The following is a 19,011-nucleotide window of genomic DNA, read 5'->3' on the forward strand; positions in this document are numbered from 1 at the left end:
CACGGATTGTATTAATTAAACTCAATTCAAATTAAATTAAATGTCCACACATCTTAAAAGCTGCCAAGGTTGAGAAACACTGGAGCTTCAAAATAAGGTATTTTTACAAAGAGGAAGTGCTAAATCCGAAAGGACCGTGCTGCTGCTTGATCACTTGATCTCAGAACAGAGACTTTATACCTGCTATCTTGCAGCGTGAATTCTAACTTCCTGCTCAATGTCCCAAATATAGCCAGTTTCACCAGCCCTGGGACCATAATGGAGCTAAGACTGGTCTTTAATTACTTAAATAAGATGGGTAGCCCTGTTTGCCTTGCATAAGTCCCAGAGGAAAGGATTTTAAGCTGCTTTCCTGGAAAGCTAGTGTGTCCTTTCCTATCTGCAATTGTTCAGGTCAAAAGGGAACTCCTCAAACCCAATAAATCACCAGCAGCTTGATTTAGTGGCCTTGATCTGGCAGAACGCTGCTGTTCTGCTCTCAACACGGCATACGTAAAGGAAGGATTTAAGGTGTGTGTGAGAAAGGTAATTTGTCAGGAACGTGGCTATTTGCGGATTATGCGACTGACACAACAATCATCTTACTCTTTGTGACTTTCACCGGTGAGTCACAGGCAGTGACAAACTGTTCCTCCCGTGTTCCAGATGGATGCCAAAATGTATAGATAGAACAAGCTTAAGACAGATCTGTCTTAAGAGTAAAACGGTACAAAATCCGAGGCCTTTAAGCAGCCTTAGTCAGTGGAACAGCTTTGTGGGTATTCCATCACTTGAGGTTTTCAAAAGTAGACTGGACAATCCTTTGTCTGGGAGGGTATAAGACAGGAGTAGGCAACCTTGGCTCTTTTATGAATCGTGGACTTCAACTCCCAGAATTCCTGAGCCAGCATGGCTGGCTCAGGAATTCTAGGAATTGAAGTTCACGAGTCATAAAAGAGCCAAGGTTGCCTACCCCTGGTATAAGGTCTCCTGCCTTGAGCCCTGAGGTCCCTTGCAGGCCTGTGATCCTCTATGAATCCAAGCCTTTATATTTTCTAAACTGGGGGAAATCAGTTACCAGGAGATCATTACATCGGCTTGCATTGCATGGGGATAAAGTTCTGAGTGTCTAAGAAGGTAGCCAAAGCATTCCCCGAGTGCAATTTCTAACCGCCACATTGCAGCCATAATGAAAAACACCAAGCAACCTTGTTTTATACTTAATTATCTGGCAATCGCTTCCTTCCCCCCCCCCCACCCCCAGCAACAAGGAGTTCTGTCAATGCAAGCACTTAGCGCTGTATCCTGCTCCGATTTCTCACTTTTATGCGAGGCTGAATAAATCCTTTGGCATTTTATAAGAAGAGGAGAAAGAAAGAAAGAAAGAAAGAAAAAAACACACCGCTCCATTCACTGGGACTTAATTTCCATCTAATAAACATGCTGAGGACTGCAGCCTAACACATAAAAGGAATCCTATCCAAGGCTGGGAGCGCTAAGCGAGTCTATTTGCCCAGAGTTAGTCCTGTAATTTGGCCTATTCTTTTCTTAGCTTCGGGAACAAGTTGTGCCTGGTTGGGCTTTGTCTTCTTTGTCAAGTGTTCCTGCGTTCTAATTCTATGGACCTTAACTCAGATGTCTTAACTGAGCTGAAGTAAGCCAGCTTACTTCAGCTATCTTCCTTTCGCTTGGTATAATTCCATTTTGCCCTTCAGCCAGGATGTGAAGATAGCCAGCTTTTAAATGCTTAAGCGGGGCCCTTCAGATCTCTGCAAGGTTGCCTGGATTGCTTCAAGCCTCCTAAAGTGAAATTACTCATCTGGTATGTTAGAAAATAATTTAACAGCTTTTTTTTCCCCCTCCCCACTCTCGCTGAATAAAAAGGTATAAGAAAGGAGGAGGAGGAGAAGAACGTAATTGCAAACAGTGAATCAGCTGGGAAGGATAATTAATTCAGCCATGGGGGCAAAAAAAACTCCACAACATTTACTAACCTGGTTGGGTTTTTTTTCTTTTTCTTTTTCTTCAAAAGGAAAAACAGTAACTTTCTGAGACTGGTAAGGAAAAGGGCAGGAATTCTGCAGACCACCATTTTTGACCATTGAAGAAATCTGGCTTCCGTTAGAAAATCTCCAAGTCTCTAAATCAGGAGGGGAAAAAAATGTATAATCACTCAATTGGTTTGAGGCTAATGTCTAAAACCAGGATCCATGCACATTAGAAATTTCCTTTCTGAATTGCATACCCCCCAAATCCTGTGCTATGGCAGGTTTCTGTAACCCCTGTATTTAGTGGGGTTCCCATAAACCAGGGATCTTCAAACTTGGCAACTTTAAGACTTGTGGATTTCAACTCCCAGAATTCCTCAGCCAGCCAGGGCTGGCTGAGGAATTCTGGGAATTGAAGTCCACAAGTCTTAAAGTTGCCAAGTTTGAAGACCCCTGCCATAAACTCTAGGCAGAGAGATAGGGTATCCCCAAGCAAATAGGGGATAAAATGTGAATGTGATCACAGTAAAATAGAACATGCATGCAGAAACAAATGGAACGCTCCACTGACTTTGCTTGTCTATAATTAAAGAAGATCATTAAAGAAAGATTCAGCCTATAAATAAGGATAAATTTCCTGGCAATGGGAACCATCAGCGGAACAGCTTCCAGAAGTTGTGGGGGCTCCATCCCTGGAGGTTTTCAAGAAGAGATTGGACAGCCATTTGTCCAGAATAGTGTAGGTCTCCTGCTGGAGCAGGGGGTTGGACTAGAGGACCTCCCAGACCCCTTCCAACCTATTATTCTCTTGTATTTGCAATTAATATTAGGTGGAGGAGAGACTGCAACAAAGTATATGGATATACAAATCTTTGCTGCCATCTAGTGGTTGCTATCTTCTTGCATTCAGACCTCGTAGAATAAGAAAGCTGGAAGGGAACTTGTAGGTCATCTAGTCCAACCCCCCACCCAAGCTGGTAATCCAAATCTTCCAGAACTGTTGGACTTCAATCTCCAAACTGGCACGGGCTTTTCATAAAATACCAAGCAGAAATCTTACCCCAAATTTGGAGTAGAACAGTCTCATATTTATGACGGGCGCAGTGATCCCCTTTTGAGACCTTCTGACAGGCAAAGTCAATGAGGGAGCCGGCTTCACTTAACGACCGTGTGACTCACTTAACAACTACAGCAATTCACTTAACGTCGGTGGCAAGAAAGGTCGCAAAGTGGGACAAGCTCACTTAACAAACGTCTTCCTTAGCCACAGAAACGTTGGGCTCAATGGTGGCTGTGTGTGAAAAACTGATCATAAGTCGCTCTTCTCAGGGCCGTGGTCACGTCGGTCACTAAACAAACTGTCGTGAGTCGAGGACTTCCTGCAATAGGGATGTTTACCACCCTGAGTTATGTATACAGTAATAAAGGCAGGATTAAACATGTAACCAATAAAGAATACAGTAATAAAGGCAAGATAAAGTGAAATAAATAAATATAGGAGCCCAAGGTAGCTTCCGTGGGGATTTTAGCCCCACAACGTCCCCACGGGGTCAGCATACCTGCCAGAGAGCAATACTGCACAAATTCTCTTTTTAATGACCTTTCATGGCTGAGAGGGGCCTCCCTGCCCCTAAACCAACATTTTTAGTCCCTACACCAAACTGACCCAACTGGACCATTTTTCTGTCTTCCCAGGGCCATGAAGCCCAGATAAGCAGCATTGCACAAGCCACAAACCTGCTTTTCAACTAACCAGGGTTAGCTGGTAACCCAAGTTTAAAGCCTGGCACAAGCCCAGTTCTCCCTCACTTGAGCGGGGCGGAGGAGGCCTTCTGCTTCAATCTGCCTCTTCCTTAGTTAGCAAAATCAATGTGGGAAATGGCAGCCTCCCTCAGGCAGCCATTTTTTTACAGGCCCCAAATCAATAAACACTTCAAACACTGAAATAAATAAAAGTTGGGCAGGCAGAGGACAAGCGCACATTTCTGCAGCATCGGTGAAACTTCGCCACCTTGTCTGCTCTTAAATTTCCTTTTTAAATTTATTTTATTCACATTGATAAACGTCGGACCTCCTCAGCCTCGCGTAGGCCTTCAAATGGCGGGAGATTTTCAGGTTGCCATGGCAAGGAAGCGAACGCGCGAGTGCGCAGGCGCGCGGTGGTCGCCATGGCGGCCAAGCTACGAAGGGAATCGTTTCGCCAGTTACGCCGAAGAGGGCGTACTTTTCGCGACGGCGACGGCTGCGCGTTCCGATTACGTCACCGAGCACCTTAGATTTACGAAATCTATAGAATAAAACAGTTTATATAATCATTTCCGAGTTCACTCAAGGAAATTTCTTTGGTTACCAAAGTAGAGTTTTCGCGCTGGGATTAATATACTGGTCAGTAAATGAGGAAAATTATATGTAACCTAAAGCTTCTAGAGGGCAATTGTTGAAAGCGGTTGAACGCGAGATCCAATTTTTCGAATTTAGCGGGCATCTTTCGGAATGTATCTATCTATGGGGTCGGGAAAAGTCGATACCGACTTGATGGGAGATAATCAGTCAATTAATTTCCGTATAAGCAGGCATATAATTGATCTGCCCTAGAAGGACGCTAAAAACGTCGTTCTTTACTCGTGGAATTAAAATTGACCTAATCCCGGAAGTTATGTCTCTGAGCATCACTCTAAATTTCGTAACTCTACAAAGGAAAAAAACGCTTTCCCGCTCGCGTTCTGATGACGTAAGCGCCGCGCCGCGTCGAAAGGCAATGACGTCTGAATTGGGCGACGATGACAGAAGCGAAGGAGATCTCCGAGGTTTTCGGCTGCTTTTTCTTCTTCCGCGATGCCGCCGGCCGTGGAAGCCGGGCCGGCTCGCCTGGTCCGCTCGGCCCAGAAGGACGAGCTCTACCGGGGAGCGCTGAAGAACCGGGCCGGCGCCGTCTTGTCTGGCCTGGCGGGTGAGGCGCCTCCGCCTTCTCTCCTCCCCGGAGCCGTTTCTCAACCTTTGGTCTTAAATTGGAGCTTCGGTTTAAATAAATACATATTTATATGTATAATAATAATAATAATATGTATAATAATAATAAATACATATTTATATGTATAATAATAATAATAACAATAATATTGGAAGGGACCTTGGAGGTCATCTAGTCCAACCCCCTGCTCAGGAAGGAAATCCTATCTAGCCTGAGGCTTTAATCCTTTAGACCAGGGGGTCTTCAAACTTGGCCCTTTGATGACTTGTGGACTTCAACTCCCAGAATTCCTCAGCCAGCGTGCTTTAAATCAAACTGGCTCCGTCTTTTTTTTTACTTATTATTTACCTGTTATTCAATGTACAAAAAGTGGTACAACCGGCATCATCCCTGCACCGCTATGCTTAATTATACTTTTGTTTTTCCCCCCTGAAAGGATGGTGGTGGTATTTTTGATGATAAAAATACGCTCCCTGACTCCCCTTCAAATGTTAGATAAAAATTGAACAGCGTTGATTTCCCTGGTGATGTAATTCTACATTTTGGCTCCTTAGGTGCTAAAATCTGGCTAGAATGGCAGAAAGAGATGGAGCTCCTGGCTGACATTGCCTATTTCACCCTTACTACCCTGTCAGGTAATGATTCTGTCTGAATTGAAAGCTAAAGACACCCAATTCCTTCCTTCTCTTGTCCCTCGGTGGCATTTAGATCTGGCCCCGCTTGCGTTTGTAAGCCGGGGACTTTCCTGCGGTGCTTCTGTCGATCTAACCTAAAACTGGGTTTATAGTCCTGTCTTCGGGGTTTCCATTGTACATTGCTTTTTTTTTTTTTCCTCCCCCCTTCAGGTTATCAAACTCTTGGTGAAGAATATGTCAACGTTATCCAAGTAGACCCCTCTAAGGGGAAGGTCCCTTCGCTGAGACGCCGGGCCCTTCTGATTGCTCTGCACACCGTCTTGCCTTACTTGTTAGACAAGGGACTAGTCCTGCTTGAGCAGGAGCTTGAGGCAGCCTCCAACGGATCACAGACTCTGCACACCCGAAATTTAAGTGGATTGCAAAGCCGGGCGTTACTCCGAAGCTGGTTGCGGAAACAAGTCAGGCGATTAAGCGAGTGGCAGAGAACGTTTCTTGCTCGGGCTGTTCAAATCGTCAAGCCAAGCCTCCCGTTTCTCCGTAGATTGCACTTAGCTGTTTTTTATATGAACGGCATCTTCTACCATTTATCTAAAAGGACAACAGGGATCACATACGTGAGTGGTTCCCTATGCTTCTGTTTCTAAATTGGGCACCATCACCAACGTATAGAAGGGTGCCTAGCCAACTTAAATCAATGGCACCGTCATTTTTTTTTGCTTGGAATGTTTCTTAAAAGGCAAAAATGGGAACGGTACATATTCCAATGCTTAAGTATGTAATTTGCTTTGTTTTTCACTGGAAAAGCTCCTAAATCACTAAATGAAGTTTGCATCCTCCCGGCATAAAAATGATCGAGGTATGATTTGAACCAGGGAGCCAGTTTAGTGGTTAAGGCTAAACTATGGAGACTCTGAATTCTAGTCCCGCTTTACAAATAAAAGCAAGCTGGGTGATTTTGGGTTAAATCTCTCTCAGCCCAAATCACCTCAGAGTTGTCATTGTGGGGAATGGAGGAATATTATGTACGTTTGTTGCCTTGACTGGCTTATAAAATAATGAATTAAAAATCAAATAAAGAATTTCCTTGATTGGGAGATATTCTACGAGGTGAAAGCTAACGCCTCAAAGCATTAATCTATTTGCAGGCAGCTCATGATTTTGAAAAGAATACTCTATTCTCATAAACGAAACATTTGAACAGAGCTACTTCTGTGGCAAAATCTTCTTAATTTACCTTCAGTTGATGGTTTTGCTCGATTCTTCTGTTCCCCCAGTTACGCTCTGTTGGATTCCCCGCAGATGACCACAGCATTCGGTCGAGTTACAAGCTGCTTGGAATCGTTTCCTTCCTGCATCTGGGGCTGACCCTTGGCCTCTACGCGTACAACCTCCGACATCGGCAGAGGGCAAGAAAAGAATGGAAGCTACTCCGCAACCTCTCCTGTCAGACGTACGAAGTCGGGATTTTATTTTATTGAAAGGGAAAGAGAATTGATATCCATCTTAGTAGCTTTTGAAATTCAGCTTTCAATTTTCACAGTTGGGAGTTAGGGGGCATTAAGAAAGTTAAAAATGGCTAAAACGACACCCCAGAAATACAGGTCGGTGGGTATTGTACTTTAAAATGTATTATTCTAAAGGGCTTTTATTGTGGTGCAGAACCTGGACTTTCGGCCTATGGGATAATGAGTTTTAAAGCAGTCAGAATACACGACCAAAGCACATCATGTTGTAGGAACAGAAATAAAGTAGATTAAAGACATGGCAGTTCCCTAAAACTTTCCTTATTTCTTACACCCCTCAATCTCTTTTGGAATCTCTTTTCTCACCGTAGAAGAATTAACTCTGTCTAACGTCACTTCCTTCAGAAGCCAACCCAAAGAGAAAATTCCTGGCCGCAGTGCGCGTTGCACACTCTGCTTAGGAGAGCGCCGGCATGCCACAGCCACACCGTGTGGGCACCTCTTCTGCTGGGAATGCATCGCTGCCTGGTGCAACACCAAGGTGTGGGTTGACGCCCTCAAACTTTGCCCAGAAGCATTACGACTTTTTTTTCTTAAAACGGTTGCAAATTTCTACCGCACGTAACTGAGCCTCAAATTTATGTCGCGAAGAGAAACATTTGTGAAGTGAGCTTGGCCCCATTTTACGGCCAGTCTTGCCACCGTTAAGCGGTTAAATTAATAACACGGCTATTAAAACGAATCTGGTTTCTCCACTGACTTTGTTTGTCAGGAGGTCACAGAAGGGGTTCACAAGACCCCGGGGGCACTGCGACCGTCATAAATATGAATCAGTTGCCAAGTGTCTGAATTTTGATCACGTGACCACGGGATGCAGCAACGGTTGTTAAGTGTGGGAAAACGGTTATAAGTCAGTGCCGTTGTAACTTTGAACAGTCGCTAAACAAGCTATTTTAAGTCAAGGACTACCTGTATATACAGGCATTAGGATTCTGCTTTTTCCTTGGGGTTTGTTTTTTTTTTACATGCAGTTTTGATCCCCCAAATCTATAACTAAAAATTGCAAAATTTTATCTGTAGTTCTAAAGAGCCATTGCTACTGAGCTGTAAGACCCAGTTTTATAATTTATTACGCTTGAAACCGAGAGCTACACCGATTTATATGTTAAATCATGTGGGGGGAAAAGTGAATTCTTTTATGCAGGGTGGCTGCCTTAAAAACGGGGATGGTTTTTAAAGCAATTTGAAGGGTTTACGTTTCCTAACACTATTTTTTTTTTCCCCCTTCCCGCAGGCTGAGTGTCCTCTGTGTAGAGAGAAATTTCAGCCCCAAAAACTTATTTACCTTCGACACTTCCGGTAAATGGAATTGCGAACTGCCACCAGTCAACGCAAACGCAAGCTTCGAACGAGTGCGGGATTTTATTTTGATATTAAATTGTTGCGATCTAAATGGAAGCCCAGACATTTGACTTTCACTGCCCCTCTGCAAGACGATATAAAACTATCCATTTAAAACACCAACGGCGGGAAGCTGATCCATTTTTTATCTGGGAGATTTGAGGTCAGGAAGAAGGGCCATCTTTACCCATCCAAGTGAATTCTGAATTCTGCAATTTTGTTTTAAGCACACTTTCAGGATCAAATGTGCTGAGCATATACCCAGCTGGTATAATCAACTTAAGATCCATTGTGTGTTTTGGTCTGGTTAGTTTCAATAGCATTCCAAGAACTTTTTCAAGACCCCATTTCTAAATTGGGGGTAGGGGCATTGGCATTTATATCTTGTAATCAAGCTGGGGAAAAAAGACCATTTTAAAAGGAAACAGAATTTCCTATCCCACGAAGAGCCCACAATTCCTCCCTTTAGATGATGATGATGATGATGATGATGATGATGATAATAATAATAATAATAATAATAATAATAATAATAATGCTGTAAAAGAGAAATGGACTTACACGGCACAGCATTATTTGAGTATGTTAAGACGTAAATATTTACTTCGGGGGTTGCTACTCAATAGCTAATTTATCTTTCGAGATAATATTTGTACAATAGTGCAAAGGGCTGTTTTTATTGAGACAGCTAAAATACAATATTCCACAAGATTAAATTATACGCATTTAAGAAAGCAGGGCGGAGAGAAAACTTTCAAACCATGAATACATAGCTCTTTACAGTTTGTTTTAGAAAGACGGCTGGGCCCAAGAACGGGACGAGGTCTTTTTTTTTTTAAATAAAGTTTGGAATTTAAAAAGTCACTTAATAAAATGGCTCGTAGCTATATCACATCAAAGATGTCTTACATGCAGGTTGTGTTAAGATTTCTCTCCATAGAAAATTAAAAGCTTGGGTGAAAACCCCATAAAGTCCAATCTATTTGCATCTTGGAAAGGGCTATGAAGCAAATTTTACCAAAAAAAAAAAAAAAAGTTATCAAAGAAGCAAATTTTACCAAAAAAAAAGTTATCAAAGAAACGTGTTAAAATACTCTTTAGCTGATATTTTATAGATATACACATGTAATTCTACTTCCAGGCTTTTTCCAAAATTGAAAAAAAAAATATCATGGCCGTTCATACGGAATAATTACAAAACAGCTGATGACTAAACAAAACCCCTTTGGGGGGGGAACTACTAAGCCCATCTTCCACCTCTTCACTCTAAAAGTCTGATTCCTTCAGTCAGTGAAGACAAGTTTAATTCAAAATGCCCCAAGTTTAAGTTAAACTAGTACAGGGGTATTGATTGCTCTCCAGCTCAATCCAAAGTTTGAATGTCTTTATCGTTGTGTCCCAGGCTCCTGTGACAATTCTCTCATTTCAGCAAGGTATACAGTGTGCAGACTGGGTTGGAGAATTAATATAAAATAAAATAAACCGATATTCTTCCTTTCCATGCTAGCTGTCGGCCTCCCAAAGAAATTTCAGCTTCTAATTCCCTACCTGTTTTGTTCTGCATGCACAACCACACATCTGGAATACACGCGCAGGAGGCCCTTTGAAAAGTTTGGGAAGTCACCAAGCCACATTTGCAAAGCCAAGAACCCAGTGCCTTCGGATCCCAGAGAGAGAGACACACACACACACACGTACCTAGGTGTAAACATGTGACAACTGCCCAAGGGGAGGGGAAAAGAGACCCCGGGACGGATAAAATAGCTTGTTCCCCCAGAGCAACAATTTCAGAAGAGGCAAGTTAAAAGGCAGAATTCTCCTGGTGTTAGGAATCAGACACACACACACACACACCACCCCTCTTCCAATCAGCTGAAGAGACAGAAAATGAATCTTCTGAATCACCGCCCTCATTATTGACTGATTATGAAGAACAGAGGCATCATTACAATGGCTCAAAACCGGTCTTTTTAATTATAACGCAGGAAAAAGGTTGGTCAGCAGATTTCAGGGTTTCTAGCTAGCAAAAGTCTTCCCTGCCTCTTCTTTCCCTTTATATCGCCTCTTGCCGTGGGTGAAGGGTATATATCGGTATTTTATCATATGCTGGAACGAAAAACACATGTCTTTAAGACGACGCCTCCCCCCTTTTTCCCCCCGTCTCTTCCCCATCTTCCCAAAATGCAAGAAACGCCTCCAAGGGCCGATCTAGTTAGACAAACAAGGGTTCCCCTTCACACAGGACGTTAAGCTATGGTTTTCTGAGCAGGATGCACTGGGTGAGGGTCATAAATTAAGCCACAATTGTTTGGCTTTAAGTGCTCTATGGACACGGGCAAATGAGGCTGGCCCGACAGATCAGGATTGAACAATCTGCTAATTGGATGAACATTGGCAGAGTGTGAAGAAGCAGCTCCAAACAAGCTACCTTTTCATGATCAAGGTTATCTCCCGTCACCTTTTTGGCAATGGGCGTAGCCAGCTACATCTGCTCGGCATGAAGGCATTTTGAAATTCTGTTACTTTGATATAACCAGTGTCTGGCTACCTTCACACATGCCTTCAATTGCACTGGTCTAGCATGCCTTACCTGGTTGGTTGTATTTATTTTGCTACCCAGGGCTATGCCGGCCCCCCAAATGGGAGAATTCAATGACCAAATCTCAGGTTGCCTGGGATTGCAGGCAATCTCTCCCCCCCCCACCACTTATTTCAGGGTCTAAAGTAGAGGTCTTCAAACTTGGCACGCCGGCTGAGGAATTCTGGGAGTTGAAGTCCACAAGTCACCAAAGGGCCAAGTTTGAAGACCCCTGCTCTGAAGTGTCCAACCTTGGCAACTTTTAAGACTTGTAGATTTCAACTCCCAGAATTCTCCAGCCAGCCTGATTGGCTAGGGACTTGTGGGAGTTGAGGTCCACCAGTCCTAAAAGTTGCCAAGGTTGGGCCCGCTGGTCCAAAGCCTTCCGCACTCACCTTGATTTGCCTCTTCATCGTGATGCAGAAGAGCATAATGAAGTACATCACCAGAATTGGCCAAAAAACTGGAACGTTGAAAGCCTCAAAGAATGTACAGGTCATGGCAACCAGGATCCCTTTCGTGGCAGAATGCCTTTGAGGAAGAAAGCGAACCGGGGTTAGCGGGCAGGGACGATCGCGCTCCAGCTCCCCGCCTTGGCAGGATGGAGAGAAAAACCCCGCTCTGCGGGAACGCCGGAAGGGCAAAGACGAGAAGGGAGCCCCAGATTATCCGCGTCCACTCACCAAAACTTGAATTCTGGCAGCCTCCGAATAAAAGGCCGGAATTCTTCATTCTGTTTTGTCGGTAATGAAGGCCCTTCGTCTAAAAAGAAGAAGAAAATGTAATTATTTGCAAAGTTGGGAGTTGTTAAAAATCTCAGGCAGATGTTGGTGGTCCGTTCAGGAGCTGAGTTTTTATTGCTTCTGTTGCAAAGTAGGCTCCACAGAGGATCCCATTTCACTTCTAAATGACGATGCTCTGCCAAGCGTACAGGCAGTCCTTGACTTACGACAACTGAGCCCCCGTATTTGTTGTGAAGCGAAACATTTGTTAAAGTGAGTTTTGCCCCATTCTACAAGCTTCCTCCCCACACCGAGGGGACGCTGCGACCGTCATAAATACGAGTCAGTTGCCCGGCGTCTGAATTAAAGTGTCTGAATTCCGATCACGTGACCTTGGGGGCGCGGCCACGGTCGTTAAGCGTGGAAAACGGCCACAACTCCCTTTTTTTCAATGCCGTTGCAACTGAACAAATGGGTGTAAGTCAAGGATTACCTGTATATTCACTCCTAAACTATGGAACTAGGGTTTATAGAATCAAGCTCAGATTGCTGTGATTATACAGGACACTAAACCATAAACCAGGGTTAAAAAATCCAAGCACCAGAGACTAAACTCAATGTCAAAAAAAATATTTAAAAAATCACTTTGTGGCTCAGACGAGGCGTAGACCCCAACCTACACCGTCAAGGGACAAGTGAGACTTCCAAATTTAATCCAATCAATCTGTAAAGATTGACAGCGTCCATAGAAAATTCAAACAAACCCATTTTTTCCCAAAATTCCAACTTTATATACCTGAATCTTCCATGAGCGAGGGATCGACCTTTGGCGACAAGAAAGCTATGAAGAGGTTTAGGTGGTAGATACCCAAGGCGTACGTCACAATATACCAACCCTGGGAAGGAGAAGACAGAATTTATAAGCCAGGAGGTCAGAGGGGAACTTAAGTTTCAAGAACAGAAGCTACTGTTCTGGAGAGTCCATAATTAGCAATGCACAAGGGTTAAATCCGAAGCCAGGATTGGCCCTACAAGCAGCGTGGTTGGTAACAAGAGATTGCAGGAGCCATACTCCAATCAATAGGGTTAGGGTTTCTCAGCCTTGGCGACATGAAGAGGTGGGTGGACTTCAAGTCCCAGAATTCCTCAGCCAAGGATGAGGACAAAGTAAGGTAAGAATAAATGGCATATGAAAAATGGGTGTGATTTACAAACCCATCTCCACGTCAGGGCTATTTTTACAAGCAGAAGCATCTGCCGAGTAAATTCTCCATAGAAAGATTAAATTAAATTAAATTCTTTGAGTAGCCCATAGCTATTTCCCCCCGCTTTAAATAGGTTTTTTTGGGCTTGGAGGCAAGATCCAAAGATTGAAGCTAAAAACACGGGCAGAGAAATACGTCTTTTAACCGGCTAAAATAAAATAAACATTAACGGGCTAACGAACTACTGTCAGGAATTAGCAACCTGTTGAACGGTCTCTGATTCCTGACGGGGGTTCCAGATGAAGGCAGAGAGTTCAGTTTTTCTTACCTGCAGTAAATAAACTCTAATCATGTAGATAAAACTTAAACCCAATGTTGCCACCCATCGGATTGTTGTATATGGAGTAGATTTGTCTAGCCAGGACTGGTAAATCTAGGGAGGGAAACACAGATTGTTCAGCACGTTAACCGATTAGTAGAAAACTGCAAGCCTTACAGCTCCTACAACTGGGACTAACCATGGTTTGTGGAGGACAGGTCGTCCTCAACTTACAACAGCCCGTTTAGCGGCTGTTTAAAGTTACAACTGCATTGAAAAAAGCGACTTAACGGCCGGTCCTTTTTACTTAATAACCGTAACGGCGTTCCCACATGCACGCAACTTAAAATTCGGACCCTTTGGCAACCCGTGTGCGCTCAGGACAGTTGCGGTGTCCCGGGGTCAAGTGACCACCGTTTTATGACTTTCCGACGAGCAAGTCAGTTGGGGAAACCAGATTGGCTTAGCAACGGCATGATTCGTGGTTAACAACTTCAGCGATTTGCTTCACCCACAAACCCACACACACAAAAAAAAGAGTTTACAAAATCGGGCCGCAACTCATTTAACGACTGGAAATTCTGCTCCCAAATTATGTTTTCTCTTTCTGCTTTAATTCGACCGGATACAATACCAATTTAATCACTCGGGGATGTTTAGGGATCTGTTTGCCCCCGGGGGGGAAACTCACCTGTCCCAGTCTTGTGAAAAATCTATAGACCACGGAAGGTTTACCATGGATGGACTCGCCGCTACTGTCCCCTTCTGACATTGTTGCTGTGGGGGAGGGAGAAACAAAAAAAGCAAGAATTCAGCACATCACATTTTGCAATACAAAATTCTAGAAATGCCCGTCACTCGACGCGACAGGCAGGCAATCCTCCACTTACGACAATTCATTTAGTGACCGTTTGAAGTTACAACAGCCGTGGAAACAGTGACTTAGTTACGGCCATTTTTTAAAAAAATTGACAAGCACCGCAGCATCTGCGCGGTCACGCTATCAAAATTCAGACGCTTGGCCACCGACTCCTATTTACGACGGCTGCCGTGTCCCCGGGGTGTGTGTGTGTGTGTGACGTGATCCCCTTTGGCGACCGCCCGACAAGCCGAGTCAAAGCTGAAGCCGGACTCGCTTAACGACCGGGTGACTAACGTTTAACAAACGCAGCGATTCGCTTATCAACCGTGGCAAGGGCGGTCGTGACGCGGGAGAAAACCCGCTTCGCCAGGGTCTCGCTTAGCGACGGAAACGTCGGGCTTGATTGCGGTCGTGCGCCGAGGATTACCTAAGCTTCCCTGCTTTGTTGTTGTGTAATCGGTGTGTGGGTCGATTCAGGGGAAGGAAAAGTGCTGCGGGATTGATTGGGTGTGTGATTTGAAAACCGATCAATCGCACGCAATTCGCACTGGGCTTCGGGGACCAGAGAAAACACTCAACTTAGTGCACCATATTCTTTTGCCGGCTATATTTCACTCAGGGGTGTGTTTTGTGAGATTTGAAACACAATAGGCTTTGAAGCAAAGTTCCCCTTTTCATTCAAAAGCAGGGGAAACTTGATCTCACACCTCTCCTGGGCCTTCCTCTTCTCTTACAAATAAACATGACCACAAATAAACATTAAGACTGAAATGATTTCTGCAATTACTCTTTGGTTTTAAGCTGCCTTTCTCTTTAAGCCCACTCAGGGAATCACTGGAGCTGCTGTGCCACATCAGCGAAAGCGTGACACAACTTCCTGGTACGTCATGCTTGGAGGGCGGAGAAAATGGGGAATTAGTTTTCCAGGAACAGGAAAGCAAAAAAAAAGAGATTTCGCTAGCACCCAGTCTGTGAAAAGCTGCATACGAGGAAAATAGGATTGGGAAATAAATCAGAGGGGGGAAAAAACAACAACTTTGGCACGCAATTTGGAATCTGCTGGAAGATCAACAAGGATATTAATGGTATTAGCCTAGGAATTAGATTTAGAAATGATAGATTTTCAGTGAAGGTGAACTGACATCCGAGGAAAGAGAGCAAGCTTTATGATTATTAAACAACCCCAAACGAATTCCCACGCCAGCCATCAAGTGAGAATATTCTCCTAAGAACAGCAATGAGGAATTAAAACACAGCAAAAAGGAAAGAATTCCAAAACGATAAACCACATCAATCTAACCGGAAGTTGAATATAAAAAATCTCGGCTTGAAATCCAGTTAAACAACAAAGCCTAAAGGCACACATCATTCCAAATTAACTGTGGCTCTTGGTCCATCAACCATCAAGTATCACTCAGTACGCTCAACAAACCGTGTTTGCAAACCAGAATAGCTGGGTTCATACGTGGTAAAGCGAAGTTAAACCAATGGCACAACGGGAAAGCACTAAGGGTGAGAATAAAACATGGATGCGATTTGTTAGCCCGGGACGATGTTAGGTTTTAAGTCAACCCTGGATGTTACTTTGGGAAAACGCAACCACTGTCAAATTCCAGTGTGACATCTAAGGCAGGTAGGAAGGAAACTAAACTCACTCTACACAAATTTCTGTACACTTAATAGTTCCACTTTTAAAGCAAACTAAACGGGCCACAACAGGGGTAGCTTTCAAGGAAGCTGTCGCGCAAAGCTGGCCCTTGGTAAGAGTCCACACGTGGTTCACTTATATGGCAAAAGTGTCCACTCTTGGCAACTTACGGACTTCAATTCCATTCGCTTCCTGGCTGGCTGGGGAATTCTGGGAGTTGAAGTCTGCAGGTCTTAAATGTGCCAAGATTGGCCATCCCTTAGTCTTCACATATTGCCCTTTCCAGTCCAAGGCAAATCTAACTCTCCTTATTAATTTGGAGGCAGGGATTAACCGCGTTCCAGTTTCGCTTTCCTTTAACTCTCTAAAGCATCTATAAGAACTGCGTTTATTATAAATGTGCCAAGATTTTTTTCCCCTATCAGGTGCCTCAAGAAAAGCAAGCTGCAAAAAATTGTAAGCCCCTGAACATACCAATTCTACAAAATCGAGGCTAGAATTACAAGTCTCTAACAGAATAACAGAGTCGGAAGGAACCTCAGAGGTCTTCTAGTCCAACCCCCTGCTCAAGCAGGAAACCCTATGCCATTGCAGACTTCTTTAAGACTTCTTTAAGTCTTCTTAAGACTTCCAGTGATGGAGCACTTACAATTTCTGTAGGCAACTTCTCAAGAAAAGCCGAGCAAAGTGTAAAGCAGAGGGACCCAAATCATAATTTGCAAACATCTTAGCAAAAATAATAATAATAAAGATTCGGCTTGGCCCAGAGTTTCAGCTCGAGTTCACACACTAGACTAAGCGGTTATTTGAAGTTTATGAATGCCAGTGGCTGCATTCTCACCTAAAGTGGATTCAGAAAATCTTAATTAGGGCTTACATGAACACAGACTCCTAAGGGGAGGAAAGCAGAAAGCATGACTATCTACCAGGCGCACCTCAAAAGAAAAATTCAGGGGAAAAAAACTTCACAGGGTGTAAACTAAAGAAATGTCTCCTGGCTAATGTTTGTCATTCATACCATTCAGCTACTTGATTAAAGAAGATAATTTTAAAAAAAAATGACCCCCAAGGTCAGCCATTTCCGAATTTCTTCCATGGAACCAATGGCATCCACTGCCGGTAAAATGGGGATTTTCTCAAGAAACTTGTTATCACACACAACTAGGCTGGAGATGAACACACTGCAGAGGTTTCAGTAGCAGCCAGGGCACCTAATGGTTTATCTCACTCCTTTGAAACCACTAATGTTGGCTGGGTTCCCCCCCTTGGGCTATAAGCCACGACTGATGGAAAAGGCACCACTGGGTGACCTAAAACTTCAGAGCTGGTTTCATGGGCCAGAGGAGATGGTGTGAATGGGCGTATCTTGAATTAAAAGGATGATAAGAAGAGAGAGAGAAATCTGTCCCATTTTAGCTAGCTTTGGAACGGGATAATGACAAGTCTCCAGTCTCCCCATTAGAAACTTAAAGGTGGATCTGGGTGCAAATCTTCACGCCTTTGTAAAGCTCACTGGGTGAGGTTGGGCTAGCTGTTCTCTCTCAGCCTGACCTACCTCACAAGGGCGTTGTAGGATAAAATGGGGGACATGCCTCCCCCCCAATAGATCACCTAGAAGTCTAGGGTAAAAATAAGTTACACGTCTTATATTACAGGTAGTCCTCGACTTATGATCTCAATTAAGCCCAAACTTTCTGTTCCGTTGCTAAGTGAGACATTTGTTAAGCGAGTTTTGCCCCATTTTACAATCTTTCTTCCCTCCGTTGTTAAGTGAATCCCTGCACTGGTTCAGTTAGCCAAACGCGTGTTAAGTGAATCCGGCTTCTGCATCGCCTTAGCTTGTCAGACGGTCGCAAAAAGTGAATCGCACGATCCCGGGGCCGTTGCGACCGTCGTTAAGTGCAAGTCAGCGGGCAAGCATCTGGGGATGCTGCAACGGTCATAAGTCTGAAACACGGTCCTAAGTCACTTTTTTTTTTTAATGATGCTGTAACTTTGGACGGTCACTAAATGGACTGTTGTAAGTCGAGGACCGTCCTAAGTCACTTTTTTTTTTAAATGATGCTGTAACTTTGGACGGTCACTAAATGGACTGTTGTAAGTCGAGGACCACCATGACTAGTCAGGTAACTAATTCAAACCCAGAACTCAAGAGTACATTTCACACATTTCACACACACAAACACACACACACACCCGCGTCCTCCAGTTCTGGACTACAGCTCCCGCCGTTGTCCTGGCTGGGGATGATGGACGTCAGAGTCCCAAGAGATCTGATGGAAGCAGCCCCTCCCTGCTCCCCCAAAAGGAGGACGCAGAGCCACCCCCTCCCCCAAATGGCGGGCCCTCATTTGGGGAAACTGAGGAAGAGGCCCAGCGGGGCCCCCCCTCCTCACACCCAGTAATTCAAGTTGGGGGGGTCCTCCCAGGCGCCTCCTCCCCGTGTCTCCCCCGCCCTGGGAGGCCCGGTTGCCAAGGCAACGGCTAGGCCGCGGCCTGCCCGGGCCCGGGGGTAACTCACCAGGCCGCGCCGGGTGTCCCCTCCTTCCGCTTCCCGCCCCGCCTGACCAGGCAGAGGAGCCGCCGCCGCCACCGACTCCTCCTCCTCCTCCACCTTCCGAGATGGCGGAACCGCGCGGCCGGCGGCAGAGCTTCCGCTACCGGGGCGAGGAAGAAGGCGGGAGGGACGAAGGCCAAGCAGCCGGGAAGCCTCACCACCCCTCGGGGGAAAGAGGCCTGCTGCTTTGGACGAAGCCTGGCCTCGGCTGGAAGGCCCTCACGCTCGGGGGACTGCAACTCCCAGAAGGCCTCAGTTCCGCCAGCCGAGGGCGCCGCAAAGGTGGGGGGAACTACAGCTCCCAGAAGGCCTCAGGCAGCCAAGGCGCTCGAGGCATGCTGGGAGCGGTAGTTCCCCCGCCTGCTTCCTGGAGAGGTGAATTGAATTGGGCGCTGCTATTTGGATTCCAGACCTTTGGTCCCGCTGGCACCAGGGTGGGGCAGGGTAACCCCCGCCCGGCCTTCCTGCTGCGGCTTAGGGGACATGTAGTCCCGGCTTGAGAGCAGCAGATTGTCTTGACAGACAGAACAAGGGGTTTATTGATTGATTGATTGATTGATTGATTGTAGCTCTATTCTGATTGATTGATTGATTGATTGAAATGGTCTAGGGTCTCCTGCTTGAGCAGGGGGCTGGACTAGAAGACCTCCAAGGTCCCTTCCAGCTCTATTCTGATTGAT

At 44.9% G+C, this 19,011-nt stretch overlaps 2 protein-coding genes across 2 annotated transcripts; one reads left to right on the plus strand and one right to left on the minus strand.

Annotated features, from left to right (window-relative positions):
* The first annotated feature begins 4,791 nt into the window (after positions 1-4,791).
* Positions 4,792-8,495, plus strand: PEX10 (peroxisomal biogenesis factor 10). Its single transcript, XM_015823055.1, has 6 exons — positions 4,792-4,917; positions 5,493-5,573; positions 5,784-6,190; positions 6,851-7,026; positions 7,445-7,580; positions 8,334-8,495. Exons 1-6 carry the CDS (start codon positions 4,803-4,805, stop codon positions 8,400-8,402), a joined length of 984 nt encoding a protein of 327 aa, XP_015678541.1. The 5' UTR covers positions 4,792-4,802; the 3' UTR covers positions 8,403-8,495.
* A 1,890-nt stretch (positions 8,496-10,385) lies between these two features.
* On the minus strand, positions 10,386-18,356 carry RER1 (retention in endoplasmic reticulum sorting receptor 1). Its single transcript, XM_015823057.1, has 7 exons — positions 18,296-18,356; positions 13,956-14,041; positions 13,274-13,378; positions 12,537-12,636; positions 11,702-11,780; positions 11,414-11,549; positions 10,386-10,546 (listed from the first exon to the last, which is right to left on the minus strand). Exons 2-7 carry the CDS (start codon positions 14,034-14,036, stop codon positions 10,457-10,459), a joined length of 591 nt encoding a protein of 196 aa, XP_015678543.1. The 5' UTR covers positions 14,037-14,041; positions 18,296-18,356; the 3' UTR covers positions 10,386-10,456.
* Positions 18,357-19,011: the final 655 nt, after the last annotated feature.

This window comes from Protobothrops mucrosquamatus, unplaced genomic scaffold (genome assembly GCF_001527695.2).
Source record: "Protobothrops mucrosquamatus isolate PMUCROS unplaced genomic scaffold, P.Mucros_1.0 scaffold1755, whole genome shotgun sequence".
NCBI lineage: Eukaryota > Metazoa > Chordata > Lepidosauria > Squamata > Viperidae > Protobothrops > Protobothrops mucrosquamatus.